This window comes from Oryx dammah, unplaced genomic scaffold, assembly GCF_014754425.2.
Source record: "Oryx dammah isolate SB20612 unplaced genomic scaffold, SCBI_Odam_1.1 HiC_scaffold_27, whole genome shotgun sequence".
Lineage (NCBI taxonomy): Eukaryota > Metazoa > Chordata > Mammalia > Artiodactyla > Bovidae > Oryx > Oryx dammah.
Genome location: NW_024070211.1, coordinates 47,281,629 through 47,302,256, shown reverse-complemented (window position 1 = coordinate 47,302,256; position 20,628 = coordinate 47,281,629). Strand labels below are relative to the sequence as shown.

At 36.4% G+C, this 20,628-nt stretch overlaps 1 protein-coding gene across 1 annotated transcript; it reads right to left on the bottom strand.

The window, feature by feature from the left end:
* Positions 1-1,191: 1,191 nt before the first annotated feature.
* TYW5 (tRNA-yW synthesizing protein 5) lies at positions 1,192-17,850 on the bottom strand (the record flags this gene model as incomplete). The annotated part of the gene is made up of 7 exons (XM_040227922.1): positions 1,192-4,248; positions 6,255-6,371; positions 6,770-6,857; positions 9,792-9,929; positions 10,540-10,584; positions 13,135-13,204; positions 17,681-17,850. Coding segments are annotated over 7 exons (885 nt in total), but the record flags the coding sequence as incomplete, so codon positions are not given.
* Positions 17,851-20,628: the final 2,778 nt, after the last annotated feature.

The window sequence follows — 20,628 nt, the reverse complement described above, 5'->3', positions numbered from 1 at the left end:
AGGGTAAAGAAGGTTTAGGCACAGGATACAGTGTAGACAAAACAGTCCCAGCATGTGAGTGTGGAAATATATATTAAGATTATTATACAAACAAAAGATACTATTCTTAAAAGAGCTATTATTCTGTTACACTTCATTTAAAGGCTTTTAAGAGAAACCTGCTTTAGAGGATAAGACCTCTGAATCCAGGTTACTCTTTATAAAAGCATGGAGGCTAAGGATCTCTTAGTGGTAGAGACAGCCAGAGTCACTTAGGATGGCCATTTTAGTATTCCATTTAATGGAACTTGAAAAAATAGAATATAAGTTCCTCCTGACTACCTTTTTCAGCACAGGGGGCAGGAGTCAGAACAGCACAGTTGCAACTCCATCTAGACATGCATCCCTGCTCCCTTCATTTTGGGGGGTGGTCAGCTTGTAGATAGATTCAACCTTGATGTCTGTTGATAAATTTAGATGGGTGAGGAAAGCCGCATTACTAGGGTTCTTTTCAAATGTTCACATAGCTGTGGTTCAGAAGGAAGGAAAGATAGGGAAAAAGCCATGTTGACCTGTAGTTTCCCTTGTTCCGATATTTCATCAGTGATAAGTTTGAAGTTACTGAATAATTAGAATTCAAATGTAATTATGTGCCAAGACAAATACTATTGTTTGTGAAAAGATAATAATTACAGTCTTCACCTGGGGTATTTTTAAATTTTATTTTGAAATAGTAATATATACCAGGGCAAAAAAAAATTTTTTTCTGATAATAACTGCAAATTCCAGTCTACCCATCTACTTGTATAACCTCAGAGGTGATCACTGGTTTCCTGTGTATCCTTGCAGACTTGGCGCTTCCCAGGTGGCTCAGCGGTAAAGAACCTGTCTGCTAATGCAGGAAACAGGTTCCATCCCCGCGCCCCCGGCCCACCCTCGCCCCGGAGGAAATAGCAACCCAACTCCAGTATTCTTGCCTGGGAAATCCCATGAACAGAGGAGGCTGGCTGTTACAGTCCATGGGGTTGAAAACAAGTTGGACTTGATTTAGCAACTAAACACACACAATGTTTACTTACAGCATACATTTCTTTTATACAAACGGTATCATACTGTACCCATCGTTTCAAACTTTTTTTCTCATTTAATTACTTTGGGAAAATACCTTGCCAGTACATACATATACCTGTGTCATTCTTTGACTGCATAGTATTTCACTTGGTCTTTCTTTTGTTTTCCTTGCCTATGTAGCAAGCAATGCAGTGAGAAGTTTTGCTAGCAGGGGAAAACATTCCTATGTGCCCCTTGAACTGTAACCAAAGAACTCTAAAATGTATTCCTAAATATTTGAGATGAGCTGCACCTAAGGGAGAGAGAATGGAGAATTACTAATCTGGTCGCCACAACTGTAATTTCAGTTTCTATCACCCAGCTGTGTGAGCCAGAAAATGATTTATGCAGTCTGCATCAGCTGGATGCTTTCTAAGATCCCTTTCAGCAACAAAATTCTGAGATTTGGAATTCCTGAGAAGTTGTGACATACTGTGTAATAGTTTACATATTAAAAACATCTCATTTGGTCTCAACCAGGTAGGCAAAACAGATTAAAATACTTTGCATTTAAAATAAAAGACGTTAAAAATTATGACCAGGAAAATAATTTTAAAGCATCCTAAAGGATTCATCTCTAGATATTACAACTTAATGTTGCAATAGGAACCACCTCAAATCTCTCAGCAAAGGAATATAATTAAATGGGAGCCAGCAACAGCCATCAACTATGTGCCTGCCCTTGAACTATCTATCCCCTTTATTTTTGTAGCAACCCTATAAAGTTCAAGTTTTACTTTAAAGATGAGGAAAGCTTCTTAAAGGATTATATAATTTGCCTAAGGTCATCCAGTTTACTTTCCAAGTAAAGTGAATTAAAAAAAATATTCATTAGGCAAATTGTAATCTCACATTTCGTTTTCCACATGATTCTGGACATAGGTATTTTGTTCTGATTCTCTTATTGGCTAACAAAAAAGGAGGGGATGGTTATTAAAGAGTGGACATAAATACTGTTCAAAATAAATCAGTTTTTTTTTTTCTTCCCCAGGGAAAAGAGTTCTTTGCTTATCCTAAGAAATAACCAAAGATCAAAATCTAGTAATTAGCTATAAAACAATTTCTTTTCTGACAGACTAGCTCTGTTGACCTGAGTAACTTCCATCTTTCTTCCCAAAGATACCTAGGAAGTTTAGAATAATTTTCTTTATCCTTTTCCTTCCTTATTTGCCATAATTTACTGTTTATAGGCTTCCGTGATGGCTCAGACAGTAAAGAATCGGCTTCCAATGCAGGAGACCTGGGTTCATTCCCTGGGTCTGGAAGATTCCCTGAAAAAGGGAATGGCTACCCACTCTAGTATTCTTGCCTGGAGAACTCCTCGGACAGAGGAACCTGACAGCCTAGATAGCCCATCATAGAGTCAGACACAACTGAGTGACTAACACTTTCACTTTTTAAACCTGAAATTAATCCATTCCAAATACAGGGTATGAGTGAATATATAATTTTTATTAGAGACAATTTTCTCCATACTTGAAATGCACTAAATCAGTGTAATAAGATTGCTTTATATGAGCACATTTGTGTTCAGTAAATAGATCTGGTCTCTCTTCAATGACATTGCAATATAATTACTAGGTGCAAAACAAAGAATGCCATAGACCACTTACAAACACTCATTGTCTTCAGTGATGACAACATTATTGAGATCGCTCATGTATTCGTTCTTTTTCATTTTTTTTTTAAAGAAACTTTTTCTTTGAAAAGGGGATAGGCAGAAAACATCTCATGGGGAAAATTTGAATTAGGTAAAAGTTTAGCCATAAGTATAAATTAAAACAGATCTGAGTATTCAAAAACTGAAAAAAAGGGCAGGCATGACTTTTACTGGATACCAAGAAAACCATGATCAGGACCACAATCAGATTAAACAGTTGCTTTGGACAAATCACAAAACTAAGTCCAAATTACTATTATGTAATTCAGGTGTTCTCAATCCTAATTATGCATTAAAAAAAAAAACAAACCCACAAATCTTTTAGATACCTATGCCAAACTCCCAAAATCCTGCTACAGTAGACCCAACTGACCTAAGAGTTATTCCATATCCTTTACCAGTGACTGGCCTGTGGGTGGACAGGTCTAAGCCACTTTAGATCAATGAGACCCAAGCATCTGGTGGCAAATTCTGGGAAAGCTTTTGCATGTTAAGAGAGGGCCCCTGAAAACCTCCCCGATTCCTGCACTGCATGTAAATGAAGATGCACATAGTCCCAACTGCTACTGGCAAACATCCCGTGACCACGAGGGTAGCCAGCACTAGATGATGCCAAGGCTGCAGTTGAAAACAGCAGGGAGAAAGAAAGCCCAGAGGTTCTTGGTGACCTTCCTACGGAATCACTGGAATAGAAATAATGAAGCCCCTTTTATCAGCTAACTTCATGTATAATGATTCAATAGATTTTCTAATTGTTTAGGTCATTTTAAGTTGGATTTTTTAGTTATTTGCATCTGAAAGCTAAAGGGTTATCCTACTGCAGCACCTTTTCAAACATGTGTGCTGTGCTTAGACACTCAGTCGTGTCTAACTCTTTGTGACCCCATGGACTGTAGCCCACTAGGCTCCTCTATCAATGGAGGTTCTCCAGGCAAGAATACTGGAGTGGGTTGCCATGCCCTCCTCCAGGGGATCTTTCCAACCCAAGAATCAAACCCAGGTCTTTTGGATTGCAGGGAGACTCTTACCATGTGAGCCAGCAGGGAAGCCCTGACAATCTGTATTAAGTAGAAACCACACAAACATGCCTTCATACTAAATCTGTAAATCCGAGATTGATTTATCTTTCCTATTGAACAAAGATTAACTCTTTAAAAAACTAATTTACATCTTGTTACACTTTTCCAATATTTGGGCTGAACTGTATTTGAAAGTTTATGCTCACTGCATTCATTTCATTATTCATTCAAAGTTCTTGCTATAGGCTTTGTCTTGAATGTGCAAGACCATTCGCCGTGCGTAGAAGTCCCTGTATTCCTCTGGTAATTCAGCCAGTGTTTTTAAGGCTCTGTCCAAAATTTGTACAGCTCTTGATGCTGCCATCAGATCTTTGTTTCCATAGGTATCCGTTTTATCATAGCATTCAGATGGAAGGTGCTTCCAAAAGACATTCACTCCCACTCCAAACTCTTCAGAAATTACATTATGGAACCATAAAGCTGAAGAAGTATTTAAAAAAAAAAGTTAAAAATAAAAGCTACAGTTAAAAAAAAAACAAAATGTCAGTGAAATATCACAAATTGCATATAGCCAATTCAAGAAATAAATCTTATAACTAGATCCCTTCGTTAGCACACTCCTAGCTTTTAACAGAATCATTTTAACTTTTATGAATTGCCAACCAATTTAAAGTGTCAATAGCACAACCCTACGTTTAAAACTTCTGAAAGTAGCAATTTTTCCTTTTAACTTGAAAGACACAATAAAGTTCTATTTGTTTTTTATAAAGTTCTATTTGCTTTTTATAAAGTTCTATTTGTTTTTTAGTTCTGTAATTTGGGGCTGTGTTTTTTGTAACTTGTTTACACTTCCTGAGTCACACACCACATCAAAAGTGTTCATTTTTTATACACAGAACATTTCAATTATTTGAGGAGTATCTTTGACCTTTTCTGACTCAGTACAGTACTTTTGTTCTCAAAGACTTCCTGTTTAAGCTGCATTTGGTTCTCTAACTTGCTTAAAATCTGCATTCATTGTAGCCTCCCCAGTTTTATATTTCTAATGCAGTTACAATCATCCTATGTTAATACTCCTTTATAATATATATATATAAAAGTAAAGCAAACATTTTGGTTGTGGAAAAGATAACTAAACTTCGTATAGCTAATTAATATTTTACTTCCACTAGAAAGTTTACTTTGTTTTCAATTGAGAATAAATATTTTCAAAGCATAGGTGCTAAAGAAATATTAAACCAACACTACACAAAGATGAAATTCTAGTCACATCCAGAAAGTGTTTAATCTTGTGACAGAAAGGAAGATTTATAAGATGCTAAATTTTAGTAATAAACTCATTCTAAGAGTGCTCTAGAAAAAACAAAAGCTTAAAATATTTTGATTTACAAAACTAGGTTCCAATCATGGTTTTAATCTTAACTACTCTTTCTTTCAGAACCTTGTTTTCCTTATTCAGTGTTAACAGGGAAAAAAGCTAACCATTCTGTTAAATTTAAATCCAAAGATGGGACTTCTGCTCCTATTTCAAAATATCTCCAAATGTTCAGTATTTTTTTCTCCTTTAAAGTTGTATACAGAATAAGGCAGAACTGCATCACCCTTAATCATGCTTTTGATATAAAACCCCCAAATTTAAGTAATAGCAATGGATTTAAAACAGTGTGCTGTGACTGTTTTCAATGAAGATTGAGAAGTCAAGGTATTAAACTTTTATACAAAATTATGTAAAGTTAACTAAACAGGACAACACAAAGATTAACAAACTACGGTTCCCTGTCCTCAAGGAATTTATAACCTAGTCTCAAATAAGATCATATTATTATTAATACTTTTAACTTAATTTTATCACTCAAGAGGTATTATTATAAACATATTAACATATATGAAAGGTAAAACTATAAGCCAATTTGTTAATACACCCCTTAATATTATGATTTTTATAATTTTCAGGTATTCAGTTTTGCATAATTACAGATGTTAACTGTAACACTAGTTACTAATAACTAATGCCTATATACTGTTCAAAAAAATTAAGTGACACTAATTCAGACTGTAGAAAAATAATGCACAATAGTGTATATCATAGGTATTGCATTATAACATTTGATATTTATAATATTATTTTTGGCTTTGAAACATAATTACTTAAGTGACAGTTCTAAAACACATAAACATTTTAGAAACAAAATGATTTTAAAAGTACCATGAGGTATAATTTTTTGCAGATATAAAGTATCTTGCTCAGTATCCTTTAATAAGAGAACTTAAGAGTATAATAATATATTTATAGGTTATCTTTAAAAAATAAGACTTAATACTGTAAGAATCTGTCTTAGTATACTTTAAACACATACATTTGTATATAAAAAGTCGTATAGGATAGGATACAGTTAACAAACTTTTGTATTAAAAAAAAAATCGCATAATGGTCAGGTGAGTATAAATATTATAAAAAGCAAATTATTGAAGTCTAGAAATCTTACCAGGAATGAATAACACATCTCCAGCTTTCAGGGAACATTCATACCTTCTAGCCTTGGAAAACAGTGGATATTTAGCTAAGTCTGGGTTATCTATGTTCAGTACTTCTGATTTAGAACCTGAAAAGTTCCAAAACAGGATGATATAGATTGAATAGTTAGCATTTTTTTTTAATGATCACAAATATAAATTTGAAATTTTATTTTTTTCTTAACAACTACTTGATCGTATCACACCGTGAGAACAATTACTCTTCTCCTGAAGACAATTTTCAGTGACCTATCCTTTATTTATAAACATTGACATTCATGTAATATAATCAAGATAATCTAAAAATTTCATTCTTCATATAACCTATCATCTCATGTATACACATACACAATGAAGAACACAATACAGAACACAAATACAACACAAAAATCATAATTAGGAAGAAGCCCTACAGAGTTTTTCTATGAGAATGAAGACATTAAAAAAAAAAACTTGAGAAATTCATTCTTTAAAAAAAAAATAGTACCTGATAAATATAAATACTGGGCATCTCGAGGACTGAACAGAACAACACGCTTTTTTCCTGTCACTTGTATTAAGAAGTTATCCATTACCTGAAGGCAAATAAGAACTTCTGAAAAAGCATAAAATTCTAATATACAGAATCAATAATGGTATTCCAAACAGTTAACCATAAATCCTGTCTTTTAATAAAGCCTGACTCAGATTACCTAAAACTTATAGTAATATTCTAATTTAACAGTGAAAACAGATGTATTACACAACTGCGTCATTATTTCTCCAACACTGCCTTAAAATGGGAAGGATTGGCAGGCCATTAGAAAATCTGCTCAGAACACTATTTGCCTTTGCTTCATCATGATGACAGCAAGTGCAGTGTCATCTATTTGAGGCTCCCTTTGGTAAGTATGACCAACTCCCCTGGTGGCTCAGATGGTAAAGCATCTGCCTACAATGTGGGAGACCTGGGTTCAATCCCTGGGAGAAGGAAATGGCAACCCACTCCAGTATTCGTGCCTGAAAAATCCCATGGACAGAGGAGGCTGGTAGGCTACAGTCCATGGGGTCACAAACAGACACAGCTGAGTGACTTTACTTTCAGTTTGGTAAGTATGGGTTTCCCAGATGGTACCAGTGGTAAAGAACCTGCCTGCCAGAACAGGACATGTTAAGAAATGCTGGTTCTATCCACGGGTCTGGAAGATCCTTGGAGGAGGGCATGAAGCCCACTTCAGTATTCTTGTCTGGAGAATCCCATAGCCAGAGGAGCCTGGAGGGCTACAGTCCATAGGGTCGCAAAAAGTTGGACCCAACTGAAGTGACTTAGCACACACACATGCACGTTGGTAAGTGTTTTACTTATCTATCAAGGAACACTGTAAGGCTAACGTTAGAGGACAGGATGAAAGCACTTAGAAAAACCAGGTGCTGAGGAAACACAAGGTAGTGCTGCAACCACTGACAGACTCTTACCAGACAGCCAACCAGAATTTGGTTACAGGAAAATATATTGAATTTCCAAATTATTTCGAGAGGACCATAACTTAGCAAATAATTTTGATGAACTTAGTAATAGTGGAGCAATGTTGACTTTTATCATGTTTGTAAGGGTACCCTGCATTAGTGCAAATTTTGAAAAATCCTAAAAGCAGAGCTACAAGGACTTCCCTGGCAATCCAGTTATCAAGACTACATGTTTCCAATGTAGGGGGTGCAGGTTCAATCCCTGGTTGGGGAACAAAGATCCCAAATGCCTTACAGTGCAGCCAAAAATAGAAAAAGGAAAAAAAAGGCAGAGCTACATTAATTCTCAGCTAAGGAATTAAAATATATACTAAGCAAGACATATTCATGATTCTTTACATATCACTTCAACCTAAGCATTTCTCCCTCTACAATGACTTATATAAGCTTTAACTATGTAACTAGCATTCCTTTGACTTATTTTTAAGAAAAACTTCATAATATTTAAGATAAAATGGATACTACACAAAATTTATGAATACAGTTAAAAGTATGAGTTATCATTTTCTCACTATACTAGTCATGTAACTAAAACCTTAAACTGTCGTGTTGGAGAAGACTCTTGAGAGTCCCTTGGACTGCAAGGAGATCCAACCAGTCCATTCTGAAGGAGATCAACCCTGGGATTTCTTTGGAAGGAATGATACTAAAGCTGAAACTCCAGTACTTTGGCCACCTCATGTGAAGAGTTGACTCATTGGAAAAGACTCTGATGCTGGGAGGGATTGGGGGCAGGAGGAGAAGGGGACAATAAAGGATGAGATGGTTGGATGGCATCACTGACTCGATGGACATGAGTCTGAGTGAACTCCGGGAGATGGTGATGAACAGGGAGGCCTGGCATGCTGTGATTCATGGGGTCGCAGAGAGTCAGACACGACTGAGCAACTGAACTGAACTGAAAACCTTAAAAAATGTTAAGATCTTATATCTATCTCATTTAATTATACTATATCAAAATCCTCCCAAGAGGTCCTCAGCTATAAAACACTATAAAATATACTTCTAAAACTTTATTATAAAGTTTTATATTTAGAACTTTTCAAAATATTCTTTTATCTTTGGAAACCTATCAAGGGGTCGCAGAGTCAGACACAACTGTGCAACTAATGTACACACAAGATATTGCTTTAAATTTTCTAAATTTCTCTACCCAACACCAAACTAAACACAAACCTAGACTTTTAATGTTTTTAGCTATTTATTTGCATGTGTTTGCACGTGTGTGTGCATGCTCAGTTGTGTCCCACTCTGTGACCCCATGGACTGTAGCCCACCAGGCTCCGCTGTATATGGAATTTTCCAGCCAAGAATACTGGAGTGGGTTGCCATCTCCTACTCCAGGAGATCCTTCCAAGGGTTGAGTGCACATCATTTGTGTCTCCTGCATTAGCAGGTGGATTATTTACTGCTGCGACACCTAGGAAGCTCATGTACATGTTTAAGCAAATAAAATTGTAACACCATAGAATAAACAGTCAAGATCAATATCTGCGCATCTCACTGCTCAATAAATACAGTAGACACTTGACATTCTCAAGGGAATATACCCTAAGACCTCCAGGCATCTCCAAATTTTTACAGTTGGAAACGGCTCTCCACAAACTAACTTCTGCCTTTCTCCCAAATAACGATTCCATCTAATCACATGTATAATTTCAACATTTTTTCCACTTTCAGTTTCCCCCCTCATCTGGTGTCCATTTTCCACATGTTAAAAAAACAAAAAACACTTGAAAAAACTCAGTATATATATTTATAATGATGAATCAAGAACAAGACCACAGAGAAATGCAAATTTAAGAAACTAACTAGGCTCTAGCATTAACTAATTTACTCCCATACCATTGCCTGGCAAAGCACCTGTTTTTAAACCTCATGTTTCAGTAAATTACATGTCAGAGATCTTCAGGGTAGCCTCCCAAAAGTTAACACTGTGAATGTTCAGTCTATAAATTCTAAAGGCTACTGTAGTTTTAGATTTCTCATTTTATGTAGCATACATCATAGTGTGTCCACAGTTGTAACCCTGGTGAGCTGATTCGAAAAACACTGGAAAAGAACTGCTCTTCTTTGAAGAATTTTGGAAACTTAATATCTCCTTCCAATAAAGGAAACTGCTTTCTGATATCTGCAACATCCTGCATTGAGAGAAATACAATGAGAATTTTATTCCACAGTATTGGAGTAACACTTATTTTATCTAAGCCTGCCATCAGAGCCCATGAAATCATGGAAGAATGGTGCAAAATTCTGCTCACTGTTTTAAAATACTAGGATGTGACCATAGCCAACACATGATCTTTTAAGTGAAGGAATGACAGACTGTGTACTAAGACATTCAACGATATCACTATTGTTAACCTTTATATGGTTAACATTAATAGGAAAGTTCATCTTACTCTAAGCAAGAATCATACAATTGCCACCTACTTAAATGTAAGAGTCATTAACTTGAATGTTATCAACTATGTAAAACCTGTGGCTTCTGCTAAGAGAGAAGACTAAAAGAAGGTAAAGAAATAACATGCCATAAAGAGAAAAGATAGAATCTGACTTGATCATTTTAGGGACTGCTCCTTAACTGTGTCCATATTAATTTGACTCTGAATACATATATATGAATTATCCAGGTTTTTTATATCATTTTAGATTATATTTTATTAGCTTAATGGCCATCTGCCGAATAAGTAGAATAGATTCCTTAATTGTGGAAAGATTAGAGAACTTTTTACATTTCAGAATTCTTACCTTTCTAGGGTCTTCTCCAAGTGATCGGAGGTAGTACTTCTCATCCTTAAACATGCCAAAGAAAAATAACATCAGTATTCACTTTAAAATATTAGAAAGTAAAGACAAAAGGAAATAAATTTGAAAATCTAACTCAATTAAGCCATTTTCAAAAAAAGTTCCACTTTCTTCCCTTTCTACTAATGCTCTCTGGTGGCCGTATGAAGAAACGTCTCTATATGTGCTTGTAATGACAGGGTCCACAAAACATCAGGTAAAATAAATTCTTTATAAAGGCAACACATGCATATCACATCTAAAGCCACAAAGCTTAATTTAGACTTTAAATTATTCACAATCTTAATTAGCATCTTAAGACATTAAAGAAATCCCATTTTTATAACACACATGATCTCAGAGTATCATTGAGGGCCAACAACAAACTTCGTGAATATAATGCAAATATAGAAGATAATATATTTTATACTTTTAAAACTAATTTTTTAAAAAAATCTGTAACACTGTATTTTATAAAGCTAAGCTTATCTCTAATCATAATTCTCAACCCAAATCAAGAGTCAGCTCAGGTATGAATTAGAACTATGTCATCTTATAGTAATAAACTTAGTTGATGCTTTAAAAAACTGTCAATTTTAACTTCATTAAGTAGTTCTAATATGGAACTATTTGAATTACGGAGTATACACTGCCTGTATTCTCTGTAATTAGTAAACTGAGCCACATCAGGTCAAACTCAGGGGCAACCCAACACAAGAATTCTGCCTCTTTTATACTTACATTGACCATTATAGCACAAACTTCAAAATATATCTCATTTATCATAACAATATATTATACATCTATGTTCATAGATTTTACTTAAATACCAGATTTACTGATTTTAAATTTTTAACTAGTACCATATCAGGTAAGTTTCATAAATTTATTACTAGCTAAACAGGTTTAGGGCTTGCCTGGTGGTTCAGACGGCAAAGAATCTGCCTGCAGTTTGAGAGATCCAGGTTCGATCCCTGGGTTGGGAAGATCCTCTGAAGAAGGGAATGGCAACCCACTCCAGGATTCTTGCTTGGAGAATTCCATGGACAGAGGCTAAGTCCATGGGGTTGCAAAGAGTGGGACAAGACTAAGCGACTAACACTTTCACTTTCAAACTCGTTTCAAAGTCTGTTCTTCAAAATTCTAAGTTTTCCACCAGTTCTAATGTTTCAGGATATAAAATATAAATTTATGTGGCAGATACAGAGATGCACCACAGAACCCTCTTCAAGAAAAGATTCATTAATTGCAAGGTGTGTGATAAACTTACAGCTGCCAGCTGTTAACTCCTTCAGGTCCACCTCACCCTTTGAACTGAAGGTCATGCTCGGTAGCTTCAACCAATGACTAAGCAAGATGGTAAAAGGCCTAGACACTGCCACCCTGGACAGGATTCCTCTAGGAAGTAGTCTTTGCTCAGGAGTTCCACATGGAGCTGGCAGAGTTGGTCAGCTCTGGATCACTGCCTGACGGCACCCTCTATCCAAATCTTCTCCCTTTCTTTCACAGGTATTTTCCCCAATGTCTTTTGTAGTCCTAATTTCACGGCAGCATGTGTTTCCCAGAGAACAGAACTGACAGTCCAATTCATCTTACACATCACCCTAACTTTTAGACTTTACGACCATTACTTTACCCCTATTTCCTTTATTTCACTTGACATTTCATGGCTATTTAAATCTGTGCCACGCATTACCCTTGGACAGGAAAGTACCAAAGTGCAGCTGAACATACATGTTAAAGCATGAGTGTAAAGCTAAAACACGTTTTTCAGATATAGCTAATGGAATCAGTTTTGTATATATTCTAGTCATACAATTAGAATCAGACATCTGGGATTTGTAGGGATAAAACATCACGTGATGAAAGAACAGAGAAAATGCAATACCTTTCACCACCAAACTGACCATCAGCCCAGCTGGCTCAGATGCAGACAACAGCTTTCTTCAAAGCTTAAAAAGCAGTTTATTTTTCAAATGTGCTTTTGAGATAACACAGTAAACTTTTTTAAAAATGTATTTATAAAAGCCTCAATGTCTCAAGATATTTAAATTCTACTTTGCATTATTTTAAGCTGGATTATTATGTAAATAAGAATTCTTCTGCATATAATCCTGAACAAATGTTACAGCAAATATATACAACACAAATCACATTAATAACAATAAAAAATACAGAAATAGTCTTATAGATATGAAAACAAAGTTCTCCTTTTTAGCATCTGAACTTGGCCTATCAGACCAAAGCATTTTCAGAGGACGTAGTATTAATAACTAACATTTAGTGAGTGATTCCTACCTATCAAACACTGTGCTGAGTGCAGATTTTATTGCGTTAACTGTCACATAAAACTTATGAAATAAGTACTATTACTGTTCCTATTTTACAGATGAGAATACTGAAGCACAGAAAGGTAATGAGGACAAGGTTTGAGATCTAATAAATAGCACAGCTAGGATATACGGAAAGCTATAGTTCTCATATATCTAACATTCTTTTATAAGAAAATAATTTCGTGATTATAATGTTTTCTTAAGAAAATGTGTGAAAAACAATTACCTCTGAAATAAAGAATTCCGTATGCTTTTCTTCAGCTGCCCTTTGTACCAACTTGTCAAAAGGTAAAGTTCTGAAATAAACACAAAAGAATCCTTGGACTTAGTAAAAATAAACTAGTAATACTCTAACCACTACACACACACACACACACACACACACACACACTGCTTGCTAGAGTTTGATATAATCTTCTGTTTTATAACACAGTATCCATAATTTTTATTATAACCTATTATGTGGAATTCTAAGTTTTCAAACTTCATTTAGAGTTGAGCTTATTTGACTTAGGTTGTCTGAAATTTTGCTTTCAAAAATTAAAGATTTTTAGATCCACAGTACAGATGGATCCTTCTCATATGTCAATATACTCCTATTCCAAGTTGTAGTCAGAAAAATGTTTCTGGTTTTATGGTATATATGGAAATATACAAACTTGCAAGCTTTTACTGCTACTAACTTTCAAGTTGCATGGCAAAACAAGTCTCCGGATGAATGAGGCAAACTACTAGTGCTACTGCAGAAGAGATAACAAGCAAACGGTCCCATGAAGACAAAGCCCCTCCCCTTCTCACCAACCTGCCTGCCTTCCAGCAGGACCAAACAAAACTGCTCTCACCCTTCTATACCACATTCTATCATTTCAGGCTTCTGAGTAATAGCTCAAGAATTCCAGTGAAATGATCAAATTTTATTCTTAAATATTTCTGCCCAAAGGCCCATCTCCTTCCATCCTGGTAAACAGGACTGAAAACTGTAGAAGAAAAATTTGTTTCCTTTACCTCACTCTTTTGAGTCTGAGGGTTACCTTCTCTGAGTCATATCCTCTCTGTTCAATCTTCTAGAATCAAAAGTATTGCCCACTACCTGAAGATGATACCTTATCAGAAACATCAAACACAGACAATGACATCATCAAAGGCATCTACCTTATCAGAAACATCAAACACAGACAATGACATCATCAAAGGCATCTGGGTCACTACACTCTAGCCTCCACACCTCTGATTAGGAGTTGTAATCTTTCACTCTTACTAACAAATATCTTTCCACTTGGAACTCTATAACAGGGAGGTAAGATTTCCTTGTAAGAAGATGACCATGCAATGCTTTCCAAAAAACATAGTGGGTTAACATAAATGTGGAATATCAGCTATTAGAACAGATAACACAGTTTACTGAAAAGAAAAAGACCCTCTGGGAATCCCCTGGAGGTCTCCTGCTAGGATGCTGTTTCCTGCCTTGTACCCCTTTGCATGGGGCACAGGTTTGATCCTTGGTCAGGGAACTTAAGATTCCACATGCCACGCATCTCGGCAAAGTGAAAGTGAAAGTAAAAGTTGCTCCATCGTGTCCAACTTTTTGTGACCCCATGGACTATATAGCCCACGGAATTCTCCAGGCCAGAATACTACTAGAGTGGGTAGCCTTTTCCTTCTCCAGGGGTCTCCCCAACCCAGGGACTGAACCCATGTCTCCCACATTGCAGGCAGATTCTTTACGAGATGAGCCACAAAGGAAGCAAATCTCAGGAAAAAAAAAACAATTATTATGTCTGGACTGGAAGGATGGTAACTGAACTCTTAATTGTTGGGAAGCAGAGGACGTGGCTTCCCTGTGCGCAGTATAACTCAGTAACTGAGCATATCCCTTGGAGGAACTGAGAAACTAAGGTCATAGTCATCTTATGCTACAGGTTTCTGTGGACTATGTAGCTTAACTAAACTAGGGTATCTCTGTATCTACTTCTAGTCTTGTTCCCTTACAAGGAAGTTATCACTTAGTGAGCCAAAAATGGCTTCTGAATTGGTATAAGGACTCTACTGATACTATCCTGCTAGGATGCTGTTTCCTGCCTTGTACCCCTTTGCAAAGCCAAGATAATCTGATGCCAGATTCTGGACTAGCAGGTGTCAATCTGAATTTGAGGACACTACTGATAATTATGTATAGTGGACATTGCAGGAGAGAAGAAAGGCGGCTGTCATCTACTCAGACCAATCTACTTCTATAGTTTCTGGCTAATAATATCAACAAATTTATTTGTTCAATGTTTTCCATCTCTGATCTCACTGTACACCCTTTATTTCTACCAAAGTATCTTTTGAAGAGTTTGGAAATAATACAGAAGCCTCTGCAGTCCAGAGCTACCTCTGTAACTGGTGCAGTTGCTAAGGTCTTAGAGGGAACCTAAGACCTTTACAAGAACAGGCCAGGTAGAGTAGTTCAGTCCAAAGCAGAACTTGGGTGGCCTCAGCAACCTTCTCCTTTAGTAGTACCATCCAAGCTGAGAGAAGGGGGAAGCAGGCATATCAATTGGGAAATTCTTTGGCCTTACGGTCTCATCTATCCTATGCATGTTTCAGTAAGAAAAGCACCTGCTATACAATGCTCCACTTGTCTGGACTGACACACAGACCAGCAAGTGAAGTAGTATCCAAGAAGGATTAGAACTGTTAGGACTTTGTGGAGTCAGGCAAATTTGGGAATAAGTCTTGGTTCCATCATTTCAAGCTATATTTACAATCTTGAGTAAATTATTTAACATTTTTAAGCTTCCGTTTTCTCATCTGTATAATTATCAGTTAAAAAAATTTACCTCATAGACATTTAAATGAGTAATATAATCTAGGATGCACAGTACCTGATATATAAGAAATGTTCGATGATAGATGGTGGGGTTAACAATAATGGTAACGTAGCAGCAAGCAGTTAACAACATTCAGAAAAAGAAAAAAAAATCCTTACTGTTCTGTTCCCCATTTTGGAAAGGTTTCTTTCCAAGATCAGGAATGATGAAAGTGTAACAAACAATAAGAGCAGGATGATAGGAGTTAGACGATATGGATGTGGTAGGTAGAAGCAGCAAAGCAAAGCTCATGTAAGACTCAGACTTGAAAAAAAAACCTATGGACAGAATACCAACAGTATCCTTTCAAGGCTCTTCATTTTTATGTATACGGATTCTGGAAGAACAGTAAGAGCTACCATGAGGAAAGAAGTAGGAACATATTTATCTTCAAGTGTTTAAAAAGCAGAAATGAAACCTTAATCTAAAGTGTTAATAATGAGATACGTGCGTAGGTTCTGTTACTTTCCAGCCTCTCTCTGTGGCCTAGAGGCCTCCCTTCTTTCCTGTTCCCCAATAACTGCGAAAATGACTACATCTGTTTTCCTTCTGTCTCTAGGCAAATAATCTTGCAACTCTTCAGCAGCTCTAGTGAAAGGCTTAGAGGAGCTGGAATAGGAACTATTACATAATATACATGCTTCAAAAACACGTTTTGAAAAGTTTATAGGACATGACATAACATTAAGGCAATTCAAGACGAAGTTTCAATACCCATTTGTTACAGCACTGGGCTTCCCTGGAAAATAAACATCATTAGCTGCAGGCTGAGAAACACTCATCATTCCAGCACTTTCTTCCACTTTCTTGTTTAATAAAAAATGAAAAGTTCTTACACTTGGAAAAATTCATAGCAATTAAATTCAGTTTATGGCCTATTAAAAACCAAAACTGTAACAGCAAATATCCAAAGAATCAAATACCAAGAAATGGTTTGGCAAGCTACTATACAAACTTGGAAAACTCTAATGAGAAAAGTATGACCCTGGACACTGGAAGCTCTGTTTAGCTCATCTCTAAACTCTGGAAGGAACAGTGAGAGCAACCTTTCTTTAAAAAATCAGTCTTTTGTGAACATGGTTTTCAATAGACTGGATTTGCTGGAAACTACACGTGCTCAGAATTTGAAAACTGTTTTTAAATTTAACATTTTTAATGAAACTCAAGGGAATAAACTCATGGGAATAAACAGCATAGTGAAACTATACGATTACAGCACTTAAAGCTCTCAAGTTCAGATATACCACAGCTTTCAACTATCTTTTAAGATACCCCCAAACATAAAACGACAACCATGAGGGAAATTTAACATATTTAAGATTATTTTGTCAAAAAAGAAAATTAAGTCATATTTATCCAAGTTGACAAAAGATTATACCAAACATAGCAACCACCTGTCTTATATTTCTGGAGAGGGCAGAAAAACAAAAAACAAAAACAAAAACAGGAGCTTATACTTAACTAAAAACAATCTGGAAGTAGAAAATCTTCCAAAAATAGGGCATTTAAAATTAAAACAGATTATGGAGGAAAAGTTTAGAATTTACAACTCTAGATAACAATTACTGATGTGGGAAGATCAACTAACCAATGAAGCGCTAAATGAATACTGCACATCCAGCTTTAGATGTAATCTAACTCTAGTTACAGAAATTCTCTGCTCTTTCCATAACTCCAGAGGGTATTGGGTATACACTCTATTTTTAAAATAGTCTTTGGAAATGTCTTTGTATAATTATGTAAGCTGAGAATTCTTGTCTTTTAAAAGCCATTCTTTAAAAATTAGTAAGCTATTCTATAATTATATCAAACAAGCCAAGAGAGAAAATGCCATATGGTCTTTGTATAATAATGCAAAAATATTTTACAGGTTTAAAAAAAGTTACGTGTATCCCCAGAGTAAACCTCAGAAGAAAATACCTATATACAAAGTTTTTACTAATGAAGTCCATCTGGGCAACTGCAGCAACATGAATTTTCACCTCTTTCCTCCCTCCGATTTGGCTGAGGTAATCCACTGTCCATTTGCTTGTACACGCTCCCAAATCAATTCCTTCCAACACTAGAGGTTTTCTCTGTGTGGGAAAAATCAACAAAAATTAGGGAAAACCAACAATATAGCAAGGGTAATAAAGGGATAAAAACAAATAAAAAATGACTATTGATCCCAAGACGCTCAAAATCAGATCTTCTGACAATTCATGCTGTAACTAAAACAGGAAGAGGAAACTATGTAATATACTTAGAATAAAATTTTAACATTAGAAAAAACAAAACAAAACCAAATAGCACTACTATCATAAGCTCAGAAACAAGAGAAGTCCGAATATTATTTAAAGCATTTTTATGAATGTTATATATAACAAAAAATACAACTGAGTAAAATTTGTACTTTATAGTCAAATATTGTTTGAAACTTTTTATTTTGATAACCATCCTAAACTTATGGAAAAGTTACAAGAACATTACAAAGAACTCCCATATACCATTTACTCTGAGTCACGAGTTGCTAATTTAACACTTTGCCCCACTTACTTTACCATCTGCTCTCACTCTTGCAAAGTGTGTATAGAGACATATTGAAAGTAATTTAATTTTTTCTAAACTATTTCAGGGTAGTTTTCCAAACTGTCTCTATCACGCTCCTTTATCTCTAAAACTTGAGCATATTTTCTGAGAACAAAGACATTCTTTTGTATAACCACAGAATAATTATCAAAATTATATTTAACAGCCATAGTACTTTTATCTAATCCAGCTTGTATCCAAATTTTGCTAATTGTCTCTGTATTTTTCCCCTACTTCTGAGATACCACACTGCATTTAATTCCTGCTGCTAAGTCCTTTCAGTCGTGTCCGACTCTGTGATCCCACGTGTGATCCCACAGACGGCAGCCCACCAGGCTCCCCCGTCCCTGGGATTCTCCAGGCAAGAACACTGGAGTGGGTTGCCATTTCCTTCTCCAATGCATGAAAGTGAAAAGTGAAAGTGAAGGTGCTCAGTCGTGTCCGACTCTTCACGACCCCATGGGCTACAGCCTACCAGGCTCCTCCACCCGTGGGGTTTTCCAGGCAAGAGTACTGGAGAGGGGTGCCATTGCCTTCTCTGACACCTCTTTTAATTTGGAACAGCTCCTCAGACTCGTTCTTCTATGATCTGGACATTTTTTGAAGAGTACAGGCTAGTGGACATTTTTTGAAGAGTACAGGCCGGTTATCTTATAGAATGTCCTTCAATAGGAATTTACATGATGCTTCTCCATGATTAGATTCAGCTGATGCGTTTCTGCAAAGAATGTACCACTCAGTATTGCTGAGTGCAAAAATTGTGATTAAAAAAAAAAAAATCACCTTCTACATGTACTAATTGGTATTCTAATGTAAGAATTAGCTCTAACTTCTCCATTCTTTTTTTTTTTTCATTGAGTTATAATCTACTGATATAATTTTGAAGCTCAAGTTATCCCAGATTTGGCCAGTAAGAATACCGTCAAGCTGGCTCCTGTGACTTTCTGCCTGAGCGCGTCTTACATTACGGCAAAATAACATAATCCAGTATTCTTTTACCTCTCTGTCCCAGCCCTATAGTTATTTCTTCAAGTAGCTCTGGTTTCTTCTAGTGGGGAATGCTGTTTAGAAACAATGATCTGGGTGCTTAAATGTGTTCATGACTACTGATGTGTCATTACATACAGGCCTTCTCAGGGGACGGAGCTAGGAAACACATCAAGGTGTGTATATACTCACTCCCTGCCCCCACCCACAAGATACACCCATACACACACACTACATATGCATATGGTTGTTTTTCTCTCTCTCAATATGTACTATACACACACACACACACACACACACAGAGTCTTACTGGATGTATGATGAATCATGATACTTCCAATATGGTTACCTAAGTCCAAACTTATACCACAACTTTTATTTAAATATTTCTTGTTCATATATTTGTAAACTACCTGCTCTCTTCCTGAGAAACCTGGTTCCAATCATCCTCAATGTTTAATCGGTTGCACAATCCCAGAATTCACAGTAAGTACTTCTACAATTGCTAAGTTATACCACTGTAAAAAAGTATACAAACTAGAATTCAGCATTGTTTACAGTTCTTTTTGTTTTTAGACTGCCATCGAATCAAAGTATGGGCTTCCCTGGTGGTTCAGATGGTAAAGTGTCTACCTGCAATGCAAGAGACCCATGTTTGATCCCTGGGTCAGGAAGATCCCTGGAGAAGGAAATGGCAATCCACTCCAGTATTCTTGCCTGGGAATTTCCACAGAGGAGCCTGGCAGGCTCCAGTCCCTGGGGTTGCAGAATTGGACATGACTGAGCAACTAACACATTCCAAATTCATAATCAAAGTACTGTGTTCAAAAGTGACTTAGGTTACTTCTCCCCTCTCCCTTAATTAGGTTCACTTGTTTATATTCTATACTAGAGTTTGGTGTTTTTTTAATTATTCCTTATCCACGTTAATTTTATTATTACTATTATTTCAGAATCAGTTCAGTTCAGTTCAGTCACTCAGTCGTGTCCGACTCTTTGCGACCCCATGAATCGCAGCACACCAGGCCTCCCTGTTCATCACCAACTCCCAGAGTTCACTCAGACTCATGTTCATCGAATCCATGATGCCATCCAGTCATCTCATCCTCGGTCATCCCCTTCTCCTCCTGCCCCCAATCCCTCCCAGCATCAGAGTCTTTTCCAATGAGTCAACTCTTCGCATGAGGTGGCCAAAGTACTGGAGTTTCAGCTTTAGCATCTTTCCTTCCAAAGAAATCCCAGGGTTGATCTCCTTCAGAATGGACCGGCTGGATCTCCTTGCAGTCCAAGGGACTCTCAAGAGTCTTCTCCAA